Source organism: Panthera leo, chromosome A2 (genome assembly GCF_018350215.1).
Source record: "Panthera leo isolate Ple1 chromosome A2, P.leo_Ple1_pat1.1, whole genome shotgun sequence".
NCBI classification, from domain to species: Eukaryota; Metazoa; Chordata; class Mammalia; order Carnivora; family Felidae; genus Panthera; species Panthera leo.
The window spans coordinates 16865670-16891304 of record NC_056680.1 but is presented as its reverse complement, the minus strand read 5'-3'; the positions used below and the strand labels follow the sequence as shown (position 1 = coordinate 16891304).

At 40.3% G+C, this 25635-nt stretch overlaps 1 protein-coding gene across 4 annotated transcripts in view; it reads left to right on the top strand.

The window, feature by feature from the left end:
- Nucleotides 1–25635, top strand: part of SMARCC1 (SWI/SNF related, matrix associated, actin dependent regulator of chromatin subfamily c member 1) — a 202983-nt gene that overhangs the window by 146397 nt on the left and 30951 nt on the right. For 3 of the 4 annotated variants that reach the window (XM_042929204.1, XM_042929203.1, XM_042929206.1), the window contains exons 22-25: nucleotides 5291–5346; nucleotides 9217–9331; nucleotides 10169–10323; nucleotides 24185–24319. In XM_042929204.1, coding sequence (XP_042785138.1) covers nucleotides 5291–5346; nucleotides 9217–9331; nucleotides 10169–10323; nucleotides 24185–24319 — 461 coding nt within the window. The remainder of the gene's footprint in view (nucleotides 1–5290; nucleotides 5347–9216; nucleotides 9332–10168; nucleotides 10324–24184; nucleotides 24320–25635) is intronic. The other variant, XM_042929205.1, reaches the window with a different exon arrangement.

Sequence of the window (25635 nt, the reverse complement as noted above, 5' to 3'; positions counted from 1 at the left end):
TAACTTGTTTTGTTGTGGATCAATCTGTGAGTTACAGGGTTTTAGGAAATTCTGGGTTTTGTCCCCAAAGCAAGTGTATCACTTGACACTTCATCCAGCAACACTTGATCATACACTTCTAGTGTTAATCTCTGCTGATAATAGTAGGTATAAAGTGACATTCCGTTGTGGTTTTATTTATTTATTTGCCTTATAAACAACATTTATATCTCTGTTCTGGAGGCTGGAAGTCCATAGTGGTTTCAAATTACACATCTCTGTATAACTGATCTGAGTATCTTCTATTTACTGGGCATACATATATCATTCTGTAACACAGCTATTTTTGTTATTTGGTCACTTTTTAATAGTTTTTATGATTTCCTTTAGAAATCTGATCTATTGATCTAGTTGCTGTACTGCATGTGTTTTCTACCATTCGGTTACATGTTCTTTCCTTTTGGCATCTTTTAATGAAAAGAAATCTTTAATTTTAATTGACCAAAATTAGTCCTTTATTTTATGATTACCACTTTTAAGATACCATTTAGCTTTTGTTTTTTCATGTGTCTTTACCTGGAATTGATTTTTAACATACGAAATGTGGTTGATTTTGTATGTTAATTTTATAGCTAACCGCCTTGCTAAACCCTGTGATTATTTCTAGTAACTTTTCTGCAGATTTTTTCAGGTATACAGTTTTATTCTCTGCAATCATAACTACTTTTCTTCTTTTTCTTAAATGACACTCTGGGCTACAACTTCCATGGCAGTATTGAAGGGAAATAGTAATACTGTTACCCATGTCCTACTCTTGATTTCAAAGGAAATACTGTATGCATCTCTCCAGGAAGGATGACATTCGTTTTAGGATTATCGATAACAGTTTTGAGGGCTCAGGAACTTCTTTTGTATCCCTGGTTTTCCAAGAGCTTGTCGTGAAAGATACTGAGTTTTATCAGACACTTAATGGGTGTGATCAAATAAGTCTATAAACTTACAGATTTATAAATTTTAAATTACTTTTCCGGTACTATCCTATTATTTTGTCATAATGTATTGCCTTTTTTATACACTGCCATGTTCTGTTTTCAGATTTTTTGCTTAGGAGATTTTCATTGTGATTATGAATGAGATTTAGCCTAGTGGCCTCTAATATTCGTTATTTGTTGTCTGTATCTGATTTGTGGATCAAGGTTATACTAGCCTCAGAGAATGGGGAGGGGTATTCTCTCTTCTTTTCTCTAGAAAAGTTTAAGTAACATTATAATCCTCCCTTCCCTAAAAGTTTGGTAGAACTCCCCCAGTAAAAACATCTGGACCTGTGGTGGTTTTGTTTAAATTTTTTAATTATTCCAGTTTTTTTGTTTGTTTGTTTGTTTTTTTATGGGACTCCTCAGGACTTCTTTTTCTTCTTGAATCTGTTTGGTAAAATACTTTCTAATAATTTGTCCATTCATTCATTCATTTGTTTGTTTTGAGAGAGAGAGAGAGAGAGAGAGCACGCGCGCGCGCCAGCACGAGTGGGGGAGGGGCAGAGAGGGAGACAGAATTCCAGATAGGCTCCTCACTGTCAGCACAGAGCTTGATGTGGGGCTTGCACTCAAAACCGTTAGATCATGACCTGAGCTGAAACCAAGAGTTGGACGCTTAACTGACAGAGCCACCCAGGTGCCCCAGTAATTTCTTCATTTAATCTAATTTTTCTATTCGGCATTAAAGTTTTCATAGTACTTTGTCACTTCCGTTTTGACTTATTAATAGTTAGGACCTTTCTTCCAGTCGTAATATAATTATTTTGTGACTTCTTTCTCTTTTCCCGATGTGTCACACTGATTTATTGCCTTTATTATTTCAAAGAACCAAGTTTGGGGTATATTGATTCTCTCTATTGTGTATGTTTTATCTCTGTTGTATTTTTGCTTTATATTTCTTTGATTTTTTTCTTGTTGTTTGTGTACCTTCTATATTCTTTTACCATTTTCCTGCTTATCAAGAACACAATGTGTAAACATTGAGCATGTTTTTCTTTTCTAATGTAAGTTTAAGAAGACTTTACATTTCCCTTTTCGTGCTATATTTACTGATTTCCAAAATTCTGTTTCTAAGCACAGAGAAATTACATGTATATTTTAAACTTCTAGTTTTATTGTATTATGGTGAGAAACCTTGGCTTGTGTGTCATTGACTTTTCAAAATTTGTTAAAACTTGCTTTTTGACTTAATTTGTGATCAGTATTTTTTAACGTTCCACATGAGCTTGAAATTGAGAAAAGTATGTTCAAATCCCTGTTGTGAGGCACATTTTCATTTCCGCCCTACCATTCTATCAGTTTGGGTGTTACACATTTGACACTCTTTTATTAGGTTTAACAGTATAAAAAGTTAATCATTTTCTAGTGAATTAAACCTTTTTCTCATACATTGTCACCCTTTATTTCTAATAATGCTCTATTTTTGATGGCTGTATTATGGAAGAAAGCCACTGTTGATTTTGTTTAGCTTAGCTTTCATGCTTTCATATTTCCCATCTCAGTAGTCTCTGTGTGGATCATTTCTTTAGATGTGTTTTATAGTTTTGTGATTTTCTTCTCACCCAGTTTAATCTGTTTTCTCTGACTTCATTTCTAGAAAAAAATTTTTTTGGTTTTATTTTGTTTTTAATGTTTTATTTATTTTTGCAAGCACAAGCAGGGGATGGGCAGAGAGAGAAGGATGGAGAATCTGAAGTGGGTTCTGTGTTGACAGCAGCAAGCTCAACGTGGAGCTTGAACTCTTGAACCGTGAGATCATGACTTGAGCCAAAGTTGCCCGCTCTACTGACTGAGCCACCCAGGTGTCCTGTTTCATTTTGGTTTTTTGCCTCTGCAGACGACTGGCCTGAAGGATAAAGCATTTAGAAAAACTTTTGATCTTTAGGGTTTTTTAAAAAATCTCTGCATATCTCTAATATTTTTTTGTTGGTTAGAGATCTTTACGATTCTCTCTTTTACTTATCTGTTGCATCCATGGCTGTGCCAAGGTTCGGGATTCAGATCTCCTATTGGCAGTCCTTGAGTGCTGAAACTGTTGATTAATATTTCTGCCCAGTCTTGGTGGTTTCCTTTCTTGGCATTTGCTCTAAACGGCTAAAATTGGGATTGGAAAGACTATCTGCAGAGGATGTTGCTTCTCATAGCTAGGGGTTGTTGCCATTGGCTTGAGATCCCATTGGCCAACCCTATGGCTGGCTCTGTGTAGGAATCCTGGCTTCTTTTCTCTGCCCTTGAGCTGGCTAGTCCAGGGCTCAGCTTCCTGATGGTGAGCTACTACAAGCAAATATGTCTGGGTGTGACCCTTCCCCTCCAGTTTTCCAAATACTTGATCCCAGATACAGGATCCAAGTTATAGATCCTGGCCCCACTTCTTCCACACTCTGGTCTCACTTCTGGTACTGTAGCCTTTTGGCATTTTTTAGAAGGTTGTAATTTTCTACCTTATGTGAGATTCATGACATCCCAAACTACCATATCCCCTGGAGCTCCTGGTCAGTCAGAATTCTGGAAGCGAGGTCTGGTTCCACCTGCAAGACTTAGAGCAAGAGGGATTTTCCTTTTCAATAACTTTGACACTGTTAGTTTTAAGTATGTTTGTTTAAATATGTTTAAATACTCTCATTGATGATAAATATTATTAGTCTTATCATTTATAAGAGGATACTATAAAGATTTAAGCTGTAGGTTATTTAGATGTTTTTATTTAAAACCACAGCAAACCCTCATCATATGTAAAATATTTGTTTTTGTTTTGGGTTTTTTTTTTTTTTTTTAATGTTCATTTATTTTTGAGAGAGAGACTGAGTGAGAGCTGGGAACGGGCGGAGAAGAAGGACATACAGAACCCGGAAACAGGATCCAGGCTCTGAGTTGTCAGCACATTTCTGATTATACTGTTTTTGTTTTTTAGAAATCTTGATTAATTTCTTACCTATAGGATATAGTTAAGACTCCCTTAGTACCACATTAAGGGCTCTTCCTCATGCGACCTTTACCAGCATTATCTCCCTGCTGATTTTTCCTATCTACCTTCCCCTTGAAAGTCATCACCAACGACATTTCCCTGGCACCCTTGAGTCTTTCAGTCTCTTTCCTTGAAATGTCCTTCTCTATATTTGTATTACCCACCCTGTCAACCATGTCCACCTAGAAAATGCTCACGTAACCATCTATCCTTCCCTGATTGAAACGGTTGTGCCCTCTGTGCTTCTCACAGGGTCTCATGCGTGCATGTATGTGGTAGACTTGTTGGTTTGTGTCTTCTCTGGCCAGTATGTGATGCTCTGGATGCTCAGTGAATACCTAGCTCTGCAGTATTTCTCCAGTGCTTGACTCAAAATATATACTCACAGGGCGCCTGGGTAGCTCAGTCGGGTAAGCATTTGACTCTTGGTTTTGGCTCAGGTCCTAATCTCACAGTTTCATGAGTTTGAGCCCCGAGTCAGTCTCTGCTCAGAGCCTGCTTAGGCTCCTCTCTCTCCCTCTCTCTCTGCGCCTCCCCCACTTACGCTGTCTCTGTCTTCTCTCAAAATAAATAAACATAAAAAAAGATAATACAGGAAAAAAAAAGATATACAGGGGTGCCTGGGTGGCTCAGTCAGTTAAGCGACCGACTTCAGCTCAGGTCATGATCTCGCGCTCCGTGAGTTCGAGCCCCACGTCAGGCTCTGTGCTGACAGCTCAGGGCCTAGAGCCTGTTTCAGATTCTGTGTCACTCTCTCTCCCTCTCCCGTTCATGCTCTGTCTCTCTCTGTCTCAAAAATAAATGTTTAAAAAAAAATTAAAAAGATACACACATGCACACACTCATTAAGCATTGGTTAAATAAATTATTTGGGGCTTTTTTTTTTTTTTTTTTTTTTTTTGCTCTTTTTTACTTGAAATGTTTTTGAGGTTTTTATTTTTATACCTACAGAAAATAAAAGCCCTCATTGGACAGCTCCATGCATTTTCAGAAATTAAACACATTCATGTAAAGAGCCCCAGGATCAGGAAACAAATCATTACCAGCACCTCAGGCCCCTCCTTTATCCCACTTTTGCTTGCCCACCCCTTCCTTGGTTAACTGCTGTCCTGATTTCTAACACTATTACTTTTCATCTGTTTTTGAACTTTAAATTAATACAATCATGAAGTTTGTGTTTTATGCTGGACTTCTGTGAGCCATACAGTTGTGAGACTCATTAGTGCACATAGTTGTATTTCAGATACAGCTGTGTGAAAGCTTTTACCTTTTTTCCATATTGTGTTACTTGTTCTTATTCTTTTGTTCGTAGAAGGGACTGAGGAGGAAAAAATGGAAACAGATACCGATGTTCAGCAGCCTGAAAAGGTGAAAGTCTGTTTGAATTCTTCTACAACAGAAAAGACACAGAGAGAGCATGCCTTTCGTAGCATAACGGTTTGGGTTTATTTTGTCTTTTGTCTTTGATCCCTCTCAGGGAACTACAGATGATTCTGTCAGCCATTTGGATTTTGCTGGTATAAGGTATAATTTTCACAAAGCATAACATAGGACATTTTTCACTTACTCATTCGAGGAAGATTTATCCACTCCTGAGCCTCTTCTTTTATATCCCTTTTAGGCACAGTTGGGGAAATGAATACAAAATTGTGGTTTTTACAGATACTGAATTATAGGGTTGGGTCCTATATTTGTGCCAGAAGAAAACTATAGAATACTAAGGAATTTTGTAGGAGATTTAACTGCCAGCAGGAAAATAGTTAGAAAAGTCTTAATCAGAAGGCGACATTTGAAGTAGGTTTTAAAAAGCAGGTAGAACTATATAAAAATTGAAATAGAGGAGAGGGAATCGAAGATTCCACTGGCATGGAGGAGACACTGAAGCTAATGTGCAGAAGGCAACAAAGTGCCCCATGTGTTTGTGACTTGATCTCTGACTCAGAGAGGCTATAAACACAAGGTGAGTGAGGCAATATAGAACTTTACAGCCTCTTCAAGATCAGGGGCACATGATTTAACAATGGACAAAGGACCTGAATAGACATTTTTGTAAAGAACATATACAGATGACCAGCAGACACATGAAAAGATGCTCAGTATCACTCATCATCTGGGAAATGCGAATCAAAACCACAACAAGATACCACCTCACACCAATCAGAAAAGCTAGTATCAAAAAGTGTTAGCAAGGATGTGGGGAAAATGAACCCTTGTGCACTGTTGATGGGAATGTAAATTGGTGCAGCCACTCTGGAAAACTGTGGCGCTTCCTCAAAAAGTTAAAAATAGAACCACCGTATGATCCAGCAATTCCACTACTGGGTATTTATCCAAAGAAAACGAAGATGCTAATTCAAAAAGATCTGTGCATCCTTATGTTCACTGCAACATTATTTATAGTAGCCAAGATATGGAAGCAACATAAATGTCCACAGATAAATGAATGGATAAAGAAGAAGTATGTATCTCACACACACACACACACACACACACACACACACACACACACACACAGGAATATTATTACTCAGCCTTAAAAATGAATGAAATCTTGCCATTCACGACAACATGGATAGACCCTAGAGGGTATTAGAATAAGGAAATAAGTCAGAGAAAGACAACTACCGTTAACATTTAACTTCTATATGGGCTACTGGCACGAGAACAGACACTCAGATCAATGGAACAGAATAGAGAACCCAGAAGTGAACCCACAAACGTATGGCAAACTAATCTTTGACAAAGCAGGAAAGAATATCCAATGGAATAAAGACAGTCTTGTCAGCAAGTGGTGCTGGGAAAACTGGACAGCAACATGCAGAAGAATGAACCTGGACCACTTCCTACACCATACACAAAAGTAAAAATAAACTCAAAATGGATAAAAGACCTAAATGTAAGACAGGAAGCCATCAAAATCCTCAAGGAGAAAGCAGGCAAAAACCTCTTTGATCTTGGCCTTAGCAACTTTTTACTCAACACGTCTCCAGAGGCAAGGGAAACAAAATGAACTCCTGGGACCTCATCAAAATAAAAAGCTTCTGCACAGCAAAGGAAACAATCAGCAAAACTAAAAGGCACCTGATGGAATGGGAAAAGATATTTGCAAATGACATATCAGATAAAGGGTTAGTATCCAAAATCTATAAAGAACTTATCAAACTCAGCACCCAAAAAACAAATAATCTAGTGAAGAAATGGGCAGAAGACATGAATAGACACTTCTCCAAAGAAGACATCCAGATGGCCAACTGACACATGAAAAAATGCTCCACATCACTCATCATCAGGGAAATACATATCAAAACCACAATGAGATACCACCTCACACTTGTCAGAATGGCTAAATTTAACAACTCAGGCAACAACAAATGTTGGCGAGGATGTGGAGAGAGAGGATCTCTTGCATTGCTGGTGGGAATGCAAACTGGTGCAGCCACTCTGGAAAACAGTATGGAGGTTCCTCAAAAAACTAAAAATAGAACTACCCTACAATCCAGCAGTTGCACTACTAGGCATTTATCCATGGGATATAGGTGTGCTGTTTCGAAGGGACACATGCACCCCCATGTTTATAGCAGCACTATCACCAATAGCCAAAGTATGGAAAGAGCCCAAATGTCCATCGATAAATGAATGGATAAAGAAAATGTGGTATATATATACAATGGAGTATTGCTCGGCAATCAAAAAGAATGAAATCTTGCCATTTGCAACTACATGGATGGAACTGAAGGATATTATGCTAAGTGAAATCAGTCAGAGAAAGACAAAAATCATATGACTTCACTCATATGAGGACTTTAAGAAACAAAACAGATGAACATAAGGGAAGGGAAACAATAGTATAAACACAGGGAGGGGGACAAAACAGAAGAGGCTCATAAATATGGAGAACAAACTGAGGGTTACTGGAGGGATTGTGGGAAGGGGGATGAGCTAAATGGGTAAGGGGCACTAAGGAATCTACTCCTGAAATCATTGTTGCACTATATGCTAACTAATTTGGATGTAAATTTTAAAAAATAAAATTAAAAAAAAAAAACCTTCTATATGGGATCTAAAAAACAAAACAAAACCAAAAAATCAGAAATAGACCCATAAATACAGAAAACAAGGTGGTGATTGACAGAGGGGAAAGGGGGGTTAGTGGGATGGGCAAAATAAGTAAAGGAGGATTAAGGTACAAGTTTCAGTTATAAATAAGTCACAGGGCTGAAAAGTACAGCATAGGGAATATAGTCAGTACTGTAATAATATATGGACAGGAAGTAGATTTATCATAGTTAGCATTGTGTAATGTGTAGAATTGTCAACTGTGTTGTAAATCTGAACCTGATATAACATTTTACATCAACTATACTTCAGTTAAAAAAGATAAGATTAGAAGCCTTGATGAGCATTCACTCAGTATTTGAGTGAACATATACAATATGCGATTTAAGGTGTTGATTACGTGTGTTGTTTTAAAATTGTATATAGATAAGGACAGGATGAGGATAAGAGTAAAATTAATTATAATTCTTACATTGTTCAACATACTGTGCTTTGTACTTTCCATTTGTGAATTCATCTAGTTCCTAAACAGTCTCATCAAGTCAATGATGATCTCTTCATTTTATAGACAATGTTACATGATTTGTCCAAAGTCACAAGGATTTCAGAGTCAGTAAATGAAACCAAATTCTAACCAGAAGAATTGAAGTTTTCAGTCCCCAGAGCATAATCACTGATGCCCTATTGTGGCTCTTACTAAAAACCATTAGCAAATGACTGTATTAAAGGCTTTGTCAGCTTTTAATTTTGGCAGTATTCCATCTTCTCGGTTGATAATGTACATTTTAAATGCTCTTGATTCTTTTGGACAGGTAATCAGTAATTCATTTGTTTATTAAGTATTTCTCTATTTAACCAGTAAATAACATAAATGAATTTCCATGCCATTCCTTTGGACATTGTGACCCTGGCTTTATAGCACAGGGCACAAAGAGTGCAGGGACTGTGTGTTGTGGAGGCCTGTTAACATGTGAGCACTCAGGTGTGGAGGTAGTGAAAGGTGTTTCTTTGAATGTATTGATTTCTAGCTCTTCTCTCCAAGGCCCTTGGGCCTCCAGGGCCCTAGTGCACTCCCTGCCCAAAATAATGGAATCTTTTGTTACTCTTAGATAATATCACTAGTTGAAGGACTGGGTTTTTTTGCTCACTCTCTGTTCTCTTCTTTTATACCTCCTCGTTCAGGCAGAAAACAAAGGGGAAAACGAAACAGATGAAGGTGATAAAGCACAAGATGGAGAAAATGAAAAACATAGTGAGAAGGAGCAGGACAGTGAAGTTAGTGAGGATACCAAATCAGGTAATTTGAGGAAACTCTTTAGACTTTATTATGTAAAACTGACAAGCCCTGGAGAACTGTGAGCAGTTTAATTGTATAGAAATTTTCCTCACTCATTAGGTTTTTGTTTTTTTTTTTTAAGTTTATTTATTTATTTTGAGAGAGGGAAAGAGAGTGTAAGCAGGGGAGGGGCAGAGAGGGGGAGAGAGAGAGAATCCCAAGCATGCTCCACACTGTCAGCACAGAGCCCAACATGGGGCTTGATTCCACAACCGTGAGATCATGACCTGAGCCACAACCAAGACGGACGCTTAACTGACTGAGCCCTGGGTTTGTTTCTTAATGTAACAATAAACAAGTGTTCGAGTTTGAGTTTTATTTGGCTCCTAGGCACCAGTGCTAATACCAATGGCTACCTTGTTTTCAGTAATATGTAGACAAACAAGTTGCTCATTGTGACAGAAGTCACGGTCAGTGGCTGGCGGATCCATCGAGCCTGTCTCAGAAGGCTTGCGGAAGTGCTTTGTTCTCATTTCCTCCAGACACTAGGGTTTCTCAGAGCCTTTCATTGACTGATCTTTTTGGTCTTACGGCAGGGCTTAGTTCCCTTTATATCCTAGGGAACTACACAGAGAGCTTAGAGAAATGAAGGAAAGACAAAGCATACTATTTAGAAAATCCATCTCAGATGGAGGCTCCCTTACATGCATGGAATGGCTCTGCAAAAGTCTTACAAAGAAGGAGGCACTGAGATCTCTTTGTAACCTCAGTCCTAGTTTGTCATGTGGCGGAGGTGAGAAGTAAGATGGCTTATTGAGATGGGGCACACTGGTAATAAGGCTTTCTGATTTTTTTCAGAAGAAAAGGAAACTGAAGAGAACAAGGAACTCACTGATACTTGTAAAGAAAGAGAAAGCGATCTCGGGAAGAAGAAAGTAGAACATGAAATTTCCGAAGGAAATGTGGCCACGGCCGCAGCAGCTGCTCTTGCTTCAGCTGCAACCAAAGCCAAGGTTTGCCACTGACAGCCCTTTCCAGGCTCTTGCCAGCCGTGAATGGTTGCATTGTTGTCAGTTATTGAGAAAGTTTAGTATAATGAGCCTTGCACCCAACACGAGATGACTGCTTGACCGGCATTTCTAGGTTAAGAATTGTGCAGGCAGGAGGGGTGGGGGCGAGTCGCAGATCTGGTCCTAGAGGGGGGCTGCCTTCCAGGCCTTGCTTATACCGCTCCACTCAGCTCATGGAGACCACAGAGATGTAGCCGAACTTAAAGTCCCTCACATTTGCCTGCAGAACTTGTCTTAGACTACTGTTCCGATTTCTGTTCGATTGAAATATTTGTGATTTTTAAGACAAAAATCTGTTTCCTTGTATAAATACTTCACCCTGCTCTTACAGACTGAAAGGAAAGAGGGGGATCTAAAATAACTTTTTCTTCTTGAATTTGCCAGCTTTTCTGGGGGTGGTTTTCTCTATTTATAACCTAGTATTGGCTTCACAGCATATTTAAGAAAAAAAGGAGAATGTTATTTTTCCCACTTTGTGTTGCTTTCGCATTTTAAAACATTCCAGGCATGAATATGTGAAGTTTTGAAAAACCTTTTCACCCCTTCTCCATCCTACCCTCTGAAGTAGCTTTCTTCCATTATAGGTTCCCACGTTTTGAGGAGCGTTTACTGGAACATACCTAATCTTTTTATCTTGAGCTGTTCTTAATCCATTGGTAAAGATATTCTTTCATGGCCTTTAGTACCTGTAGACTGTTCAGCTACTGCAGACTACTTCTCCAAGTGCTTAATCTGTGGTGCATGATTTAATAACAGACCCACAGGTGACCCAGTTTAAACCACAAGACCATTGTTTTGAGTTCCCACACATCAGGCCTAGGTGTGGACAGTGAGGAGGAGGGTGTTTACAGGGCACAGTCAGTCCAGACAGTAGCCCCAGCTGAAGCTGACTCTTACAAGAGCTGGAGATCCTGTGTGTTCCTACTTCCCAGTCTCTTCCACAGATGCCTCCCGATCTTCATGGTGGTTTAGTTGCAGTATTAGGTATTCTCTCTCCTCTACCGTTCTCTGTCTCTTGGGATGAGTGAGTACTTCTCTGGATGCCAATTTGACAGCTGTTTCCTGTTCATTTGGTTTTGCTGCTTCACTGGAAGCAGTTTTTTGATTCTCTGTTTCTCCTGTCAGGCTGGACCCTTTGGCACCTCATTGCCTCAGAGCTAAGTTCTCGTTCAGACTGCTACCAGGGATCTTAGAGACCTTAAGGATGGTCTTGGGATTATTTCATAAGTGAGCTGGAGGCCAGGAGGGCCTCTGTCCTTTGTGACATTTATCAGGAGACAACACAGCCATCCACCAGTCTTCAGAGTTGCAGCCTCAGGTCATCTTGTCTCTCCTCATTCTTTCACTTTCCATAGGTATTCAGCCACCAAATCCTTCCTGGTGCATTAGTGCCTCTGGTAATGCCCGGGCCCTTCACTTTCCCCTTAGGCTGGCATCCCTCATCCTCTGCCTATCTCCTCCAGCCCATTCTCTGTCTTTAGCAAAGTAATCTTTTTTATTTTTGAAATTTTCTATTGATAATTTACATTTGTATCAGTAGATATATATGTCTACGGCTAGTGAATTATTCACAGGTGGAGCCCACCTGTGGGCTCACACACAGCACCCACTTCAAGCAGCATAATATTCCTAGCCTTTCAGAAGCTTCCTCATACTCCCTTTTGGTTACCGTCCTCCCCCCGCCCCCGCCCGCCCCCCAAGAATGGTTGCTAACCTGTCTTCTAATACAATGGACTACTTACTGCTTTTCTGAAGAATCTGTAAAAATACAAATAGGAACATGATACTTTCTTAAATAAGCTCTCTATCTCTCTCAGGCTAAAATTTCAAACTCTTTAGTGTAGAATTCACAAGATTTTCATGATCAGGACCCGTCTCAGTTCTCAAGCGTCCTTTCTTGCCTGTCCATCCAGAACTGTTCCTTGTGGTTCTCCCAGATAGAACCCACTGTGTGATCTCCAGTTGGGCTTTTTTGGACCCTCTTCCCTCTCATAGAGATGTTTCTCTCTCTCTCTCTCTTCCATTATTTCTCCTCCTTCTGCCACTGTGTCAGCTTCACTGTAAGTTGCTGGAGAAGGAACTAAAATGGTAGATGACCATAAATCGTTTTCATAGCTGATGAAAAACATCATGGCCTCATAGCTGTTAACATGTGCAACTTTGGGCACAAAAGTTTGTGTGCTGTGTACTTCTGACCACCTTGCCACAGCTGTTTGACCCCTTTACTGCAGAGAAACTGCTTTTATGGAGCAATTGCCCTGCTCCTTAGATGTTCTGTGCAAGGTTTAGAAGAGTCCAAAGAACATTTTCCTTCCAGGTCACCGAATTTTCACTCCATCATCCTCACTCAGTCTTGTTTCTAATAACTGGGAAAGAAGATCTTTATTCTCATGACAGCTGTGTTTTCCACAGATCTGTGAGTGATACACATGCGTGTGACACATGACTTGGCATGCATGAACTGTTCAGTGCCACTTAACAGCTGGGTCTGATGCATTTCACAGCACACATAACCATCTTTGTGCTACATGGGAATTAAGGGTAAGGAATTCACTTAAATTACTGTAATTAGTACAGCTGATCTAGCCAATCCAAGTTTTCTCTTATTCTCTTTTTGTTTTTCTGTATCTATAAACAGCTTTGTTATTAAGACTTTTCCTTGATACATTTTAATTGTTTGTCACACTGACATGGAGTAGTAATTAGAGGTTCTGAATCTAGCTCCAAAACACATAGGGACGGTGGGCATGCATTCTGGCTCTTCCCCAGCCTTGCCATATGAGGGACTCTTTGGTAGCATATCCATTTCTTCATTGCATCTACCGACAAGCTGTGAATTGACCTACCTGAAGAGTGGTGTGTGGGTGTGGGAAGGAACACCATTGGCTGGGTGCTCTACATCCCTTCCATCTGGGTGCTTAGTTTTAGGTGGAAGGAAAAGTTCAGAACTATTGCTAGAATAAATTAGAAACCTTAAAAACTAGAATGTTCTCCTTATTCAGCATCAGCAGGACTCAATTCCTCCAAGATAGCATAGGTCACGTTTTCTTTCTTTTTTTTACTGTTTGTTTATTTTTGAGAGAGTGCAAGTGGGGGAGGGGCAGAGAGAAGGGGACAGAGGATTTGAAGCCAGCTCTGGCTCTGCACTGACAGGCTGACAGCAGTGAGCCTAATGTGGGTCTTGAACTCACCAACTATGAGATCATGACCTGAGCCAAAGTCAGATGCTCAACAGACTGAGCCACCCAGGTGCCTGAGATCACATTTTCGTAAGATTTACAGACATTTTCTTTAGATTTATTCTGTCACCACCCCATTCCTATATATCTTGAAATGGCTAAAGTAGGTTTGTCTTCATGGTAACTAGATATTAGTTCTGGGGTAACAGGAAGATTCTTTCTCACCTCTCAGAGATACTTCTTACTTGCTCCCCTTTGCCTGAAATTCTTTTTTGAGATAGGAAAGTTTTTCATTGTACGTTGTAGTCATAAGGCTTTACCAGATAAGTGTTTGCTGAAATTGATTGACACTATGTGCATTGATCAGTGAAACGATGTCCTTTTACTTGATGATATTCTAGAGAGAAAACCAAAAGAAAAATTGACCTATTGGATCATTTTGCCTATAGTTAGACCTATTCACTTTCATCTTTATATGACTAAACAGAAAACTACTCCTGTTCCACCAGCTGGACTTCAGGCTTTGTTATGTAAAGTTCACCTCAACTCTGTTACAACCAAGTTACCTTTGTGGTATCATTCATCTCTTTTAGGTCATTTCTCCGCATAGCGCACATCTGGGCCACACTCCCACACCTCATCATTCTTAAAAAAAAAAACAAAACAAAAACTTCTTTTTAATGTTTACTTATTTTTGAGAGATAAAGAGACAGAGCACGAGTGGGAGAGGAGCAGAGAGAGAGGGAGACACAGAATCCAAAACAGGCTCCAGGCTCTGAGCTGTCAGCACAGAGCCCGACATGGGGCTCGAAATCACAAACCGTGAGATCATGACCTGAGCCGAAGCCGGACGCTCAACCGACTAAGCCACCCAGGCGCCCCTCATCGTTCTTAAGTTCCATAAAGCCAGTATGTGAAGGGATGTGAGCTCCCGACAGCCCTTCTTGGGGAAGCCCTGGTCATCACTGCTGCCAGACCTTCAGGAATCCTTAGCTTGAGCGTTAGTAGTGCTCCTGCCCCAGTTACCCAGGGCTATGTAACCATTACAAAACCTATCTTAAGACCATCATCACTGTATTGCATCTTAATCATTTTTATGACTGAGGAACTCAGGCAGACTCAACTGGACAAGCCCTGTTCCATGTGACATTGGCTCAGGTTGCTCACAGCTGGGCTGTGAAGGGAGGACCTGAGGCAACCTCCCTGCTGTGCCTGATGGGTAAGCAGGGTGTCTGTATGACCTGGGACTGGCTGGCGTCACTGTCTCCACACAGCTCATCTACAGAGTTCGTTATCTTGGGCTTCCTCACATTAGGTTGGTATCAAAATAGTTGGACTTTTTACTTGGAAGCTTATAATTTTAAGAGAAAAGTGTCCCAGGCCACCAGAAGGGAATCTGTGTGTGTGTGTGTGTGTCTGTGTCTGTCTGTCTGTCTCTGTCTCTCTGCCTCTCCCCCACTGGCGCACGTGCGCACTCTCTCTCTCTCAAAAATAAACACTAAAAAAGTTCTATCCAAATTCAAGGTGAGGGATCATTGACCATGCCTCTACACAGAAGGCATGCCAGCTTAAACCCCTCAGTCTACCCTCTGGTCACCAATTACCTACATATCTCCCAACTGAAAAGTAAGCATTCCATGGTTTCATGTTATTATGATAATCAGGCTAAGGCTGGGCTTTTGAGATCTTCTCTAAATCAAGTTCGGGTACAGAGGAAGCTCTCTTTAGGAGTGGTCTTTCAGGTGCAGCTCCTTGCATGTTGGTCATCTCAGAAGAATTTGAGGACTGACATAAAAGTGGTTGGAAACTTGGAGAGAAACTGCACTCACATTCAGTAAGTGTGAAGATGGAAGGCCCTGAGAGAGCATACATAGTTCAGAGCAACTTTGAAATCTAGTCAGGCATATGTTTCCCCTTTCTGTCTTCCCAGGGCCCCAGTCTTGCCCTCTGTGACTTATTCTCTACAGCTTTTGGCTTGGCCCTGTGGTCTTTGGATACTGCATTCTGAATCCTTTTCCTTTGCCATTAAAAAATCAGCCCAATTTTGCTGCTGTGAGGGGCCTTTCTTAGCCTGTAATATGAGTCCCAGAAGGAAAGGAAAGAGTGAAGGAGGCGGGGGGATGGGGGGGTTGGTGGGAGTTGTGGCTGATGAAAACCTTCAAACTTGTTGGAAAACATTAAGTTGTAGTAATATAGAATATAGGAGACATGCTCTTGAAGATACTTAGAGGCCCTCCTGTCTAGTAAAGAGAGTCTAAGAGTATAAGAGGCAAGAATACCCTTATTCTTAGAAATTCTAAGATTCTTAGAAATCCTACGATACTTTTTTTTTTTTTAATTTTTTTTTTTTTTGTTTTTGTTTTTTAACGTTTATTTATTTTTGAGACAGAGAGAGACAGAGCATGAATGGGGGAGGGTCAGAGAGAGGGAGACACAGAATCCGAAACAGGCTCCGGGCTCTGAGCCGTCAGCACAGGGGCCCGATGCGGGGCTCGAACTCACGGACCGCGAGATCGTGACCTGAGCCGAAGTCGGCGCTCAACCGACTGAGCCACCCAGGCGCCCCCCTACAATACTTTTTGATCAGAATGTCTTACAGCCACACCTTGAGCTGTTTACTCTCAGGTCACGACTAACTGATAATGTTCTGGATTTTATCTTTGTCCTGAAGCCATTTTTTAGTTTCAAACCCTTGCTGGGAGCAACTAGAGATGAGAAAGTTTCATTTTAAACCTTGTTGTATTTGCTCTTAATTGTCTAGGAGATTTCTAACTCCAATAATGATGGCCTGAAGATGGAATAGTTCCCTCTTTGGTTCCTTTCTCTTCTGGCTGCTTGTAATAAAATGCCTAAAGAAAGTTTATCTTTTGTCTAGAAATCACTCCAGCCAGATTCACAAGTTCATTAATGACTCCTATTTTCCACATCACCAGAAGTGACAGTGTTTCCAAACTTCTCTTTGGAGAGAAGATCTGCTTCTCTCCAACCTCCAGGAACATTTTCCTCTCTGTTCTAAAAGCTCTTGCCAGTGGTTTTCTTGAGATCCTTTCAGCCTGTGCCCACTGCATGATCTGAAGCCACACACTGAAAGTTTTTGATACTACAGCACCCCATTTCCAGATACCAGATTCTTTTCCCATAGTGGGAAAAGAATTTAGTGTTTTTAAAAAACAACCATTTTTTATTATAGCTCATGATTGTGCAAATTTGAGCACTAAACACCTGTGCAATTCTGCTCCATGTGGTATCAGTTGAATCATTTAGCATTACTCACCTCACAGGTAGGTTCATGGAGAGTCTGAGACAGATTCCTTGAAGTCCTAATCCTTGGTAGAAGTGGCTGGTTTCTTTTTCCTCTTCATGCAGTCTTGAGGTCTCTCTCTGTGGGCTCTTCCACGTTGATCACATGTAGTATATGGCAGCTAGGGACTCCCAGAAGGAACGTTCCAAAAGACAGGACATGAAGTTCCCAAGCTGGGAACTGGAAAATGGCACCACTGTTTTCTCTTGGGCAAGGCAATTAGAGAACCTGCCTTGATTCGAGAGGAGGGATTATAGACCCTCCTCTCCATGAAAAGAAAGCCAGTGAGTTTATGGCCATCTTTAATCTGCACGTCCCTTCTAAGAATTCCCCGGGAAAGTATCCACTAAATATTAATTGTTCTAAACAGGCATTTGTGGATAACTATAAAAAGCTTTGAATTTAGAATTTAAACTTTTAGTTCCGGCTCTACCATTTACTAGTTTCTTAACTTAGGCAACTAAAATAAATTTTCTGAACCTATATCATTTTGTCTGAATCAGAACTCCTTTCTGATCTACCTTTTTAACAACGTTATTATAAGAATCAAGTTAAGAATTAAAAACGCATTCTGGGGGCGCCTGGGTGGCTCAGTTAAGCGCCTGACTTCAGCTCAGGTCATGCTCTCGCAGTTCATGGGTTCGAGCCCTACATCGGGCTCTGTGCTGACAGCTCAGAGCGTGGAGCCTGCTTTGGATGCTGTGTCTCCCTCTCTTTCTCTGCCCCTCCCCCACTCATGCTCTGTCTCTGTCTCTCAAAAGTGAATAAAAGTTAAAAAAAATTTTTTTTTTTTTTTTAAAGCATTCTGTAAGATGGAAATGCCATATTTTGATTATTCATTTAACCGGTATTTGAGGGTCTACACAGTGATAGGTTTATTTGGTGCCAAAGAAATATGGATGGTTCCTGCCTCTTAGGAACTCAGCCCACTAACCTTGAACTTCACATTTTTCTTGAGCCATTAGGATATATATTTAGTTGTGAAGGAAAAACAAAAAGAATATGTATAAAATGCTAGAAATATAACCTTAAGAAGTTAGTATTAAATGAGATCTAATTAGGAATTAAATACAATTTTATATAATTTCTTGGAATGAAACTTTCTTACACACAACACATAAATCTGTTCTACTTTTGCGTATTTCATTTTTACACAAGTTATGTTTATAACTGGATTACTAACCTTAGTACACACTTTTAAGTTCTAACAGGAAAGATGTTTCATATGTTAATATCACAGATGATTTTTGAGTTTCTTAAACTCTTTCATCTCCTAGATGTAGAAACAAACCCAGAGAAGTTGATGAGAAGCCTCAGGTTATACGACTAGTTGTAGAACAAAGACCAAAACCCGGATTCTGCAGACTTTGAGTCTGGTGATCCCAGCCAATGCATAAATGTAATCTGATAAAATTCTCTATTTCGAAGATACTGTTTTCAAATATTGTGCAATTAAAAATCCAACAGCTAGCTCAAAAAAAAAAAAATACCTTCTTTTTTTGTTTGTTTGTTTTCTTAGTATGTCTGTGATTTAAGTTTCTAATTTTTAAGAACCAACAAATAAAGAACAGAAGAAAGAGGGAAACATTAACTCCTCCATGTCTCCATGTGTCAGCTTTCTTAGTGGCTGGTTTTGTTTCAAGGTATGCTTCAGAACTGAGTTTCGTTCCCAGTTCACTTAACTGTGACCGTTGGCAAGATAATTAACTTTCCTAAGCTTTAGTTTTTTTTCTTTCAATATAGAGTTCAGTTTCTTTCTATACATAAAGAATTCTTTTTTGGTGGTCATTAGAAATAAAAGAAGTACCATGAAAATACAGCATGGTGGTTAGAATGATGTCAATGCTTAATAAAACCCAGGATATCCCCCAGTCCAGTAATGCATTTCAACAGCTCACTCTTGCTTTTACATTCTAAGATTCTTTTTTTTTTTTTTTTTTTTTTTTTTTAAGCAGACATGAGTGGTATTTGGATCCCTTAATCACTTTTGTCCAGTGGTTGGTAACATTTATTCAGCCACTTCAAGCCTCTGCGAAGGCTTTGTAATTTCCTGAAGAATTGGCTCCTAAGCCTTTGTGACTTCTACTGGATTGATTCGGTACATGTATGTCACCAAATCCATAAAGTAGCAAAATTTAGAGTCTTGGTGGCAGGACATATGCTGTTCTGTGAAACATACTACCTTCTTGTCGTCTCTCAGGTGCAAATGAATCTTGTACCAGTAACAATAAGAATAGTCATGGAAGTTAAGTCAAAAAGGAGGCTCAGGGCACCTGGGTGGCTAAGTTGATTGAGCATCCAACTCTTGATTTCGGCTCAGGTCATGATCCCAGGGTTATGGGATCGAGCCGTGCATCGGGCTCTGTGCTGAGTATGGAAGCCTGCTTGAGATTCTCTCTCCCCCCTCCCCCTGTCTGCTCCTCTCCCCCGCTTGCTCACCCACTCCCTAACTAAATATTTTTTTTAAAAGAGGCTCTAACCCCTAGATCAAGAAATGCAGAAGATCAAGAAATGACATGTTAACACATTCAGTAAGATCCACTCAGCAAAATTCAGAAAGTGAGATGGTACAAAAGACCAGGCCACTTCTTTCAGAGAAATCTGTTGATTTCTTCTCTCACAAATAAGAATTGTGAGCTAGAGCAAAGTAGAAGATGTAGTCATTTGGTTTTAACAATCATATAAAGAAAATCAGAACTTGTATGTAAATATTATTATTAAGACCTGAAATGTGAAAAAAACTAAATTTAATGTGCAACATTAGTTCTTTTCTCCTATTTCTACTCAAAACCCAGATGTTATCAACCTTATCAGTGAATAATGCTTACACTTGTAATGGGGTAATTTTGATAACTTATTAAAATTTTTTCTTTAGGGGCGCCTAGGTGGCTCAGTTGGTTAAGTGTCGGGTCTTGATTTTGGCTCCGGTCATGATCTCACAGTTCATAAATTTGAGCCCCACATTGGGCTCTGCACTGACAGTGTGGAGCCTGCTTGGGATTCATTCATTCATTCATATTCTCTCTCTCTCTCTCTCTCTCTCTCTCTCTGCCCCTCCTCTGCTCTTTGCCTGTTTCTCTCAAAATACATAAGCAAACATTTTTTTGAAAAGTTAAAAAAATTTTTTTTCTTTAACTAGAGGTCAGTGTAATAATTCTGTAAGTCTTTAATAGTAAATAAACTGCCATAAAGTTTAGAGACTGAAGTTTTTGTTTCTTTTCCTGAGTTTTTTACTCAAATTTTTTTTCTTTAGTTTGCGGGCCATGGTTTTTTCATCCTTCATTCCAAAGTGCCCACATTTAAAAAAAAAAAAAAAAAAACAAAGTGCCCACATTTACTTGCAGAGATTTCTAGTGGTTTTTCTAACCTTGAGCACAGGTGAATTCTAGGCTTTTGATAAAGGCTGCCTCTTTTCTCTGTTCACTTTCCACCTCATATCCTTGTTTCCTCCTTTAAAATTGCCAAGTCTGCAAAATGTGGGGCATCCTCGAGCCTAGGCCCTGGTAGTGAACAAGTGACTAAATAAAGTGCAGTTCAGTGAGTATTGTCATTGTGACTGTGGGAGCCAAGAAGCTGCCCAGAGGAAGTGATTCCTAATGCTGAGTCTTAAAAGACATGTTGAGGGGCACCTAGGTGTCTCAGTTGGTTAAGCATCCAGCTTCAGCTCAGGTCATGATCTCACGGTTCGTGCGTTAGAGCCCCGCGTCGGGCTCTGTGCTGACAGCTCATAGCCTGAAGCCTGCTTCGGATTCTGTGTCTCCCTCTCTCTCTGCCCCTCCCTTGCTCATGCTCTGTCTCTCTCTGTCTCAGAAATAAATAAAACATTAAAAAAAAAAAAAAAAAGACATGTTGAAAGTGGTTGGTGCAGGTAGAGGAGAGTCTCCCAACAAATTAGGCTCCCAGGTCATCAGCAGTGTTACAGCTCACAAGTATGAGACACCCACTCATACTGTTACTCATACATACTCCAGGCACTGTTCTGCATACATTGTGTGTGTCCTCCCTCCTACCCTGTTGTGGGTGCAGTTTTCCAGTGTCACAAATGAGGAAATAGTCACAAAGAGGTAGGGTAATTTCCAGGCCATGGTTACAGAATACTTCGTTTTATTGTGCTTCACGGATTCTGCATTTTTAAAAAATGTTTGTTTATTTTTGAGAGAGTACAAGTGGGGGAGGGGCAGAGAGAGAGGGAGACAGAATCCAAAGCAGGCTCCGTATTGTCAGTGCAGAGCCCAATGTGGGGCTCAATCTCACGAACTGTGAGACCAGGACCTGTGCCAAAATCAAGTCAGACGCTTAACCGACTGAGCCACCCAGGTGCGCTCCCCCCTTTTTAAAATATAAATAAATATGTATAATTTATATATATATTATATATACATATATATATTCAAGCGAGAGAAAGAGTGCGCATGTGCGCACTTGTATGTGTGGTGCCAGGATGAGGCAGAGAGAGAAGAGAGAGAGAATCCCAAGCAGACTCCACTCTTTCAGCACGGAGCCTGACACAGGGCTAGATCTCACGAACCACGAGATCGTGACTTGAGCTGAAATCAAGAGTTGGACACTGACTGAGCCACCCAGGCGCCCCAAGCCTTACCCTTTTAAGCCTGATCTTTGAGTTGTTATTTTCGGTTAGTATATATTTTAGTCATAATTTCAGTCAGGTGTATATTGATTCTTATACAAAGTCTAAATATATTGAAATTCTCTTTTTATCCGTATTTTCCTACATTTTCTTAAAAATAGTGATCTTAACTTACTTTAATGTTCTCCCCTGCTAATAAGTCCAGTGCCTGCGCCATTTGTGGATCTTTTTTGATTGAATGCCACATATGTATAAAAATTTAGATTGTCCAGGGATGCTTGGGTGGCTCAGTCAGTTCAGTGTCCAACTCTTGATTTCGGCTCAAGTCTTGATCTCATGGTTCGTGGGATTGAGCCCCATGTTGAGCTCTGCACTGACAGTGCAGAGCCTACTTGGGATTCTGTCTCTCTCTCTGCCCCTCCCCTGCTGGCTCACACTCTCTTTCAAAATAAGCAAACATTAAAACAAATTTAGATTCTCTGTGTAAAAAGACAAGGAGAAATATATATATAAGATCCAGACGCCCCAGGTGATAACCGAACTGATTGAGGCAGGGATTGAGTTGAAGCTAGATGACACTTTGGTCATTCTCCTCCAGGACCACCCCTGATCCTTGGGTGTGACTTTCCAGAACTTACAGTTGAGATTTTGAAATAATCTTGATCACACCAATGGGAGTTTTCAGGAATTTCTTTTCTTCCTTGAACCTAACTCCTTAGCTTCCCATCTTCTGCATCTTCAAAATTTGCCGAGTGTCTGAGATGGTGACCAGCTTGTATTTGAAGTCCCACACATTCCTACCAGCATCACTTCATCCGTAGGCATGAAGTCTAAGAGTTCTTCATATACGCTGGACACAACTCTTTCATCACACATATGATTTGCAAATACTTTCTCACAGTCTGTGAGCTGTGTTTTCACCTTCTTGATGGTGTCCTTTGAAGCAGAGATGTTTTTGATTTTGATGAACTTCAAGTTTTCAATCTTCCCTTTTAACATTTTTGCTTTTGGTGTCACATCTAAGAAATCTTTCACTTAACCCAAAATCACTTAGGTTTACTTCTGTTTTTTCTTCTGGAATTAAATTTTTTTTAATTTATTTTTGAGAGAGACAGACAGAGTGTGTGCAGAGGAAGGGGGTGGGGGGAAGCACAGAATCTAAAGCAGGCTCCAGGCTCTGCCCTGTCAGCACAGAGCCCAATGCGGGGCTCGAACTCAAGAACCACAAGATCATGACCTGAGCCAGAATCAAGAGTTGGACACTTAACTGAGCCACCCAGGCTCCCCAAATCATGTGATCTTTATTTAAACTTGTTACTGATGTAGTTCAAGTGGTTAGGGAGGCAGATGTATCATGAACAGCCGTAGATTATTCATAAAATCTGCTTATCATCAGGGCGCCTGGGTGGCTCAGTCGGTTGAGCGTCCGACTTCGGCTCAGGTCATGATCTCACAGTTTGTGAGTTCAAGCCCCGCATCAGGCTCTGTGCTGACAGCTCAGAGCCTGGAGCCTGCTTCAGATTCTGTATCTCCCTCTCTCTCTGTCCCTCCCCCACTCATGCTTTGTCTCTCTCCGTCTCAGAAATAAAGAAACGTTTAAAAAAAAAAAAAAATCTGCTTATCATCACCTTTTGCTTATACATTGCCTCTTCCTATTAATGGATCTCTATGGTATAAAATTGCATTTCTCTTTTCTAACTATAAAAGAGTGAAAAATAAGATTCTCATTTAAGTGTCTGTTAATTTAGCTCCCAAAAGCCTATGTTACATACCTCCTGCATGTTAGCTCCTTCTAGATTCTGTAAGAAACAGAGATTAGGACAGCCACCTTGTGTTACTTCTCACTCGTGTAGAAGCAAGATGAGCACATAAATTCAACAGATGTAATGAAAGTGAATGCAAAATGCTATTGGGGGTTTGTTAGTATAAGCTCTTAGATGGTGTCTGGATTAGGTGGGATTGACCCATTCCCAGATACAGGTAGTCAGGACCAAATATGGGACCCTCATCTTCTCGGTGTAATGTGGTGCCTTCCTCTGTGTGCTGCTGAGTAGGCAGGAAGTGTGAATGAATAGGGCTCATCATCCATCCTGTAGCGGGTGAGTAGCACATTCTTCCAGTGTAACTTCTTGTTCTGTACTATATTTGTTCCTCTTGCTCTGGATCCTATCTGCAAACATAGGGGTGGAATATTGTTCACCCTCTCCTTTCCACACGTGGTTCCACTCACTAGAGAGAAGCCAGAAGCTTTGTGTCTGAGTGTTGGGTGCTGAGAGAATCCACTGTTTAGCTGTCCCTGGACAGTTCATAAAGGGGGAAGAATAGTGAGGGGAGGCATAGAGTAAAAGGGTGAGGGTGCGAGGTAGGTGGGTGGTAGATGGGAAGTGTACCCCAGGCTACTTGTGTCCTCCTCTTTGCCCATCAGTGTTCTGATTACACTTCCCCTTTGTGGTGGGCTCTTTTTGAGGGGAGTAGTTTACCGTGGGAGGGAGGGTTTTGGGGTGTTTTTTTTTTGTTTTTTTAACCCTTTAACAGGGTTATTTATACCTATAAGGACCAGAAATTCAGCAATAGTTATTTTAAATTGAAGTAAATGTTTGGTAGAAACATAGAAAGGGGGCATCGGTCATTGTTCTTAATTATATAATCCCTACTTTGAATATCAACGTGAGTATTTTGTTTCTGTATTTTAAGCAAATGTTTACCTACCTAATTTGAATGATCTTTTACACTTAGCACCTGGCTGCCGTGGAAGAGAGAAAGATCAAGTCTCTGGTGGCCCTGCTGGTTGAGACACAAATGAAGAAATTGGAGATCAAACTGCGACATTTTGAGGAGCTGGAAACTATCATGGACAGAGAGAAAGAGGCTGTAAGTAAGGGGAAGTTTGTAGTGGCTTTTTGACAACTAAATAATGACCACCTTTCCTAAACTACAAGTTAGAGAAAATGAATAGTAACCTACTCCATTGGTCCTTGTTTATGTGTTTACTTTGCCCTTTCAAAGGGATTATCAGCCTTTGATGGTAAACAGAAAGCACTCTTTTCTCATTCTAAAACTAATGATTTACACCTCAGCTTTTACACCTCTCCGCTTTCCCAGGTGCGTGGTGGTATCAATTCTTTCGTCTATAGAAGTTACATCTTAGACTTACTCCCTACTTGTTACCAATAAAGTAGAAGTCATGTAGCTCCCTTGTCTGATTCAAGAATTTTCTTGATTTCATGTCTTCTTCAATACAAATACCAGAAAGTAGGAGTTAATCTCATCTTGAGTGAGGAGCCTTTTTTCTGTGATATCTTTTAACCAAACCCTCCCCTGATCCAGCCTTGGACTTTCAGTCTTCCTCCCTCCTCTGCACAGCGGAGGTCACGTGGGCCTTGCTGAGCACCTCAGTAGTATGTATGGGGACAGACAGGATCAAGAGAATGATGAAAAAGGCTAAAAATGAAGAAGGAAGCAACAAAAAGAAACGTACAAACAGTGGAACAGTTAATTATTCAAAATTACAGAGAAATTTATTTTAATGAATTGACCAGAGGAGGAATTGGTAACTTTCTAAGCAGTGGATTTAGCTAGGACTTGTTCTGATTATTTTGACTTTTTTTTTTTTGTTTTCCAGTTTTTATTTCTTTATTTTGAGTCCAAGCAGGGGAAAGGCAGAGAGAGGGGAAGAATCCCAAACAGGATCCGCTCTGTCAGCACAGAGCCCCATGTAGGGCTCGAATTTAGAAGCTGTGAGATCATGACCTGAGCTAAAATTGAGTCGAACGCTTCACCAACTTGGCTACCCAGGCACCCTGTTTTTGACATCTTTATATATGAGATACTGGTATCTCTAAATGGTAGATAATTTAACCTTAAGATTAAATTATCCCAGAAGAATTTTGGTGGCTTTTGTTTGTTTGTTTGTTTGTTTGTTTGTTTTAATGTATATTTCTTTTGAGAGAGAGCACAAGCAGGGGAGAGGCAGAGGGAGAGGGAGAGAAAATCCCAAGCAGGCTTCACACTGCCAGTGTAGAGCCCAACATGGAGATCAATCCCTTGAACTGTGAGACCATGACCTGAGCCAAGTCGAAGAGTTGGATGCTTAACCAACTAGGCCACCCAGTTACCCTAAGAGTTTTAATTTTAAGGACCTGTTTGTATTTATTTAGCTATTTCTTAGTGGTCAGCCTAGTCGCATC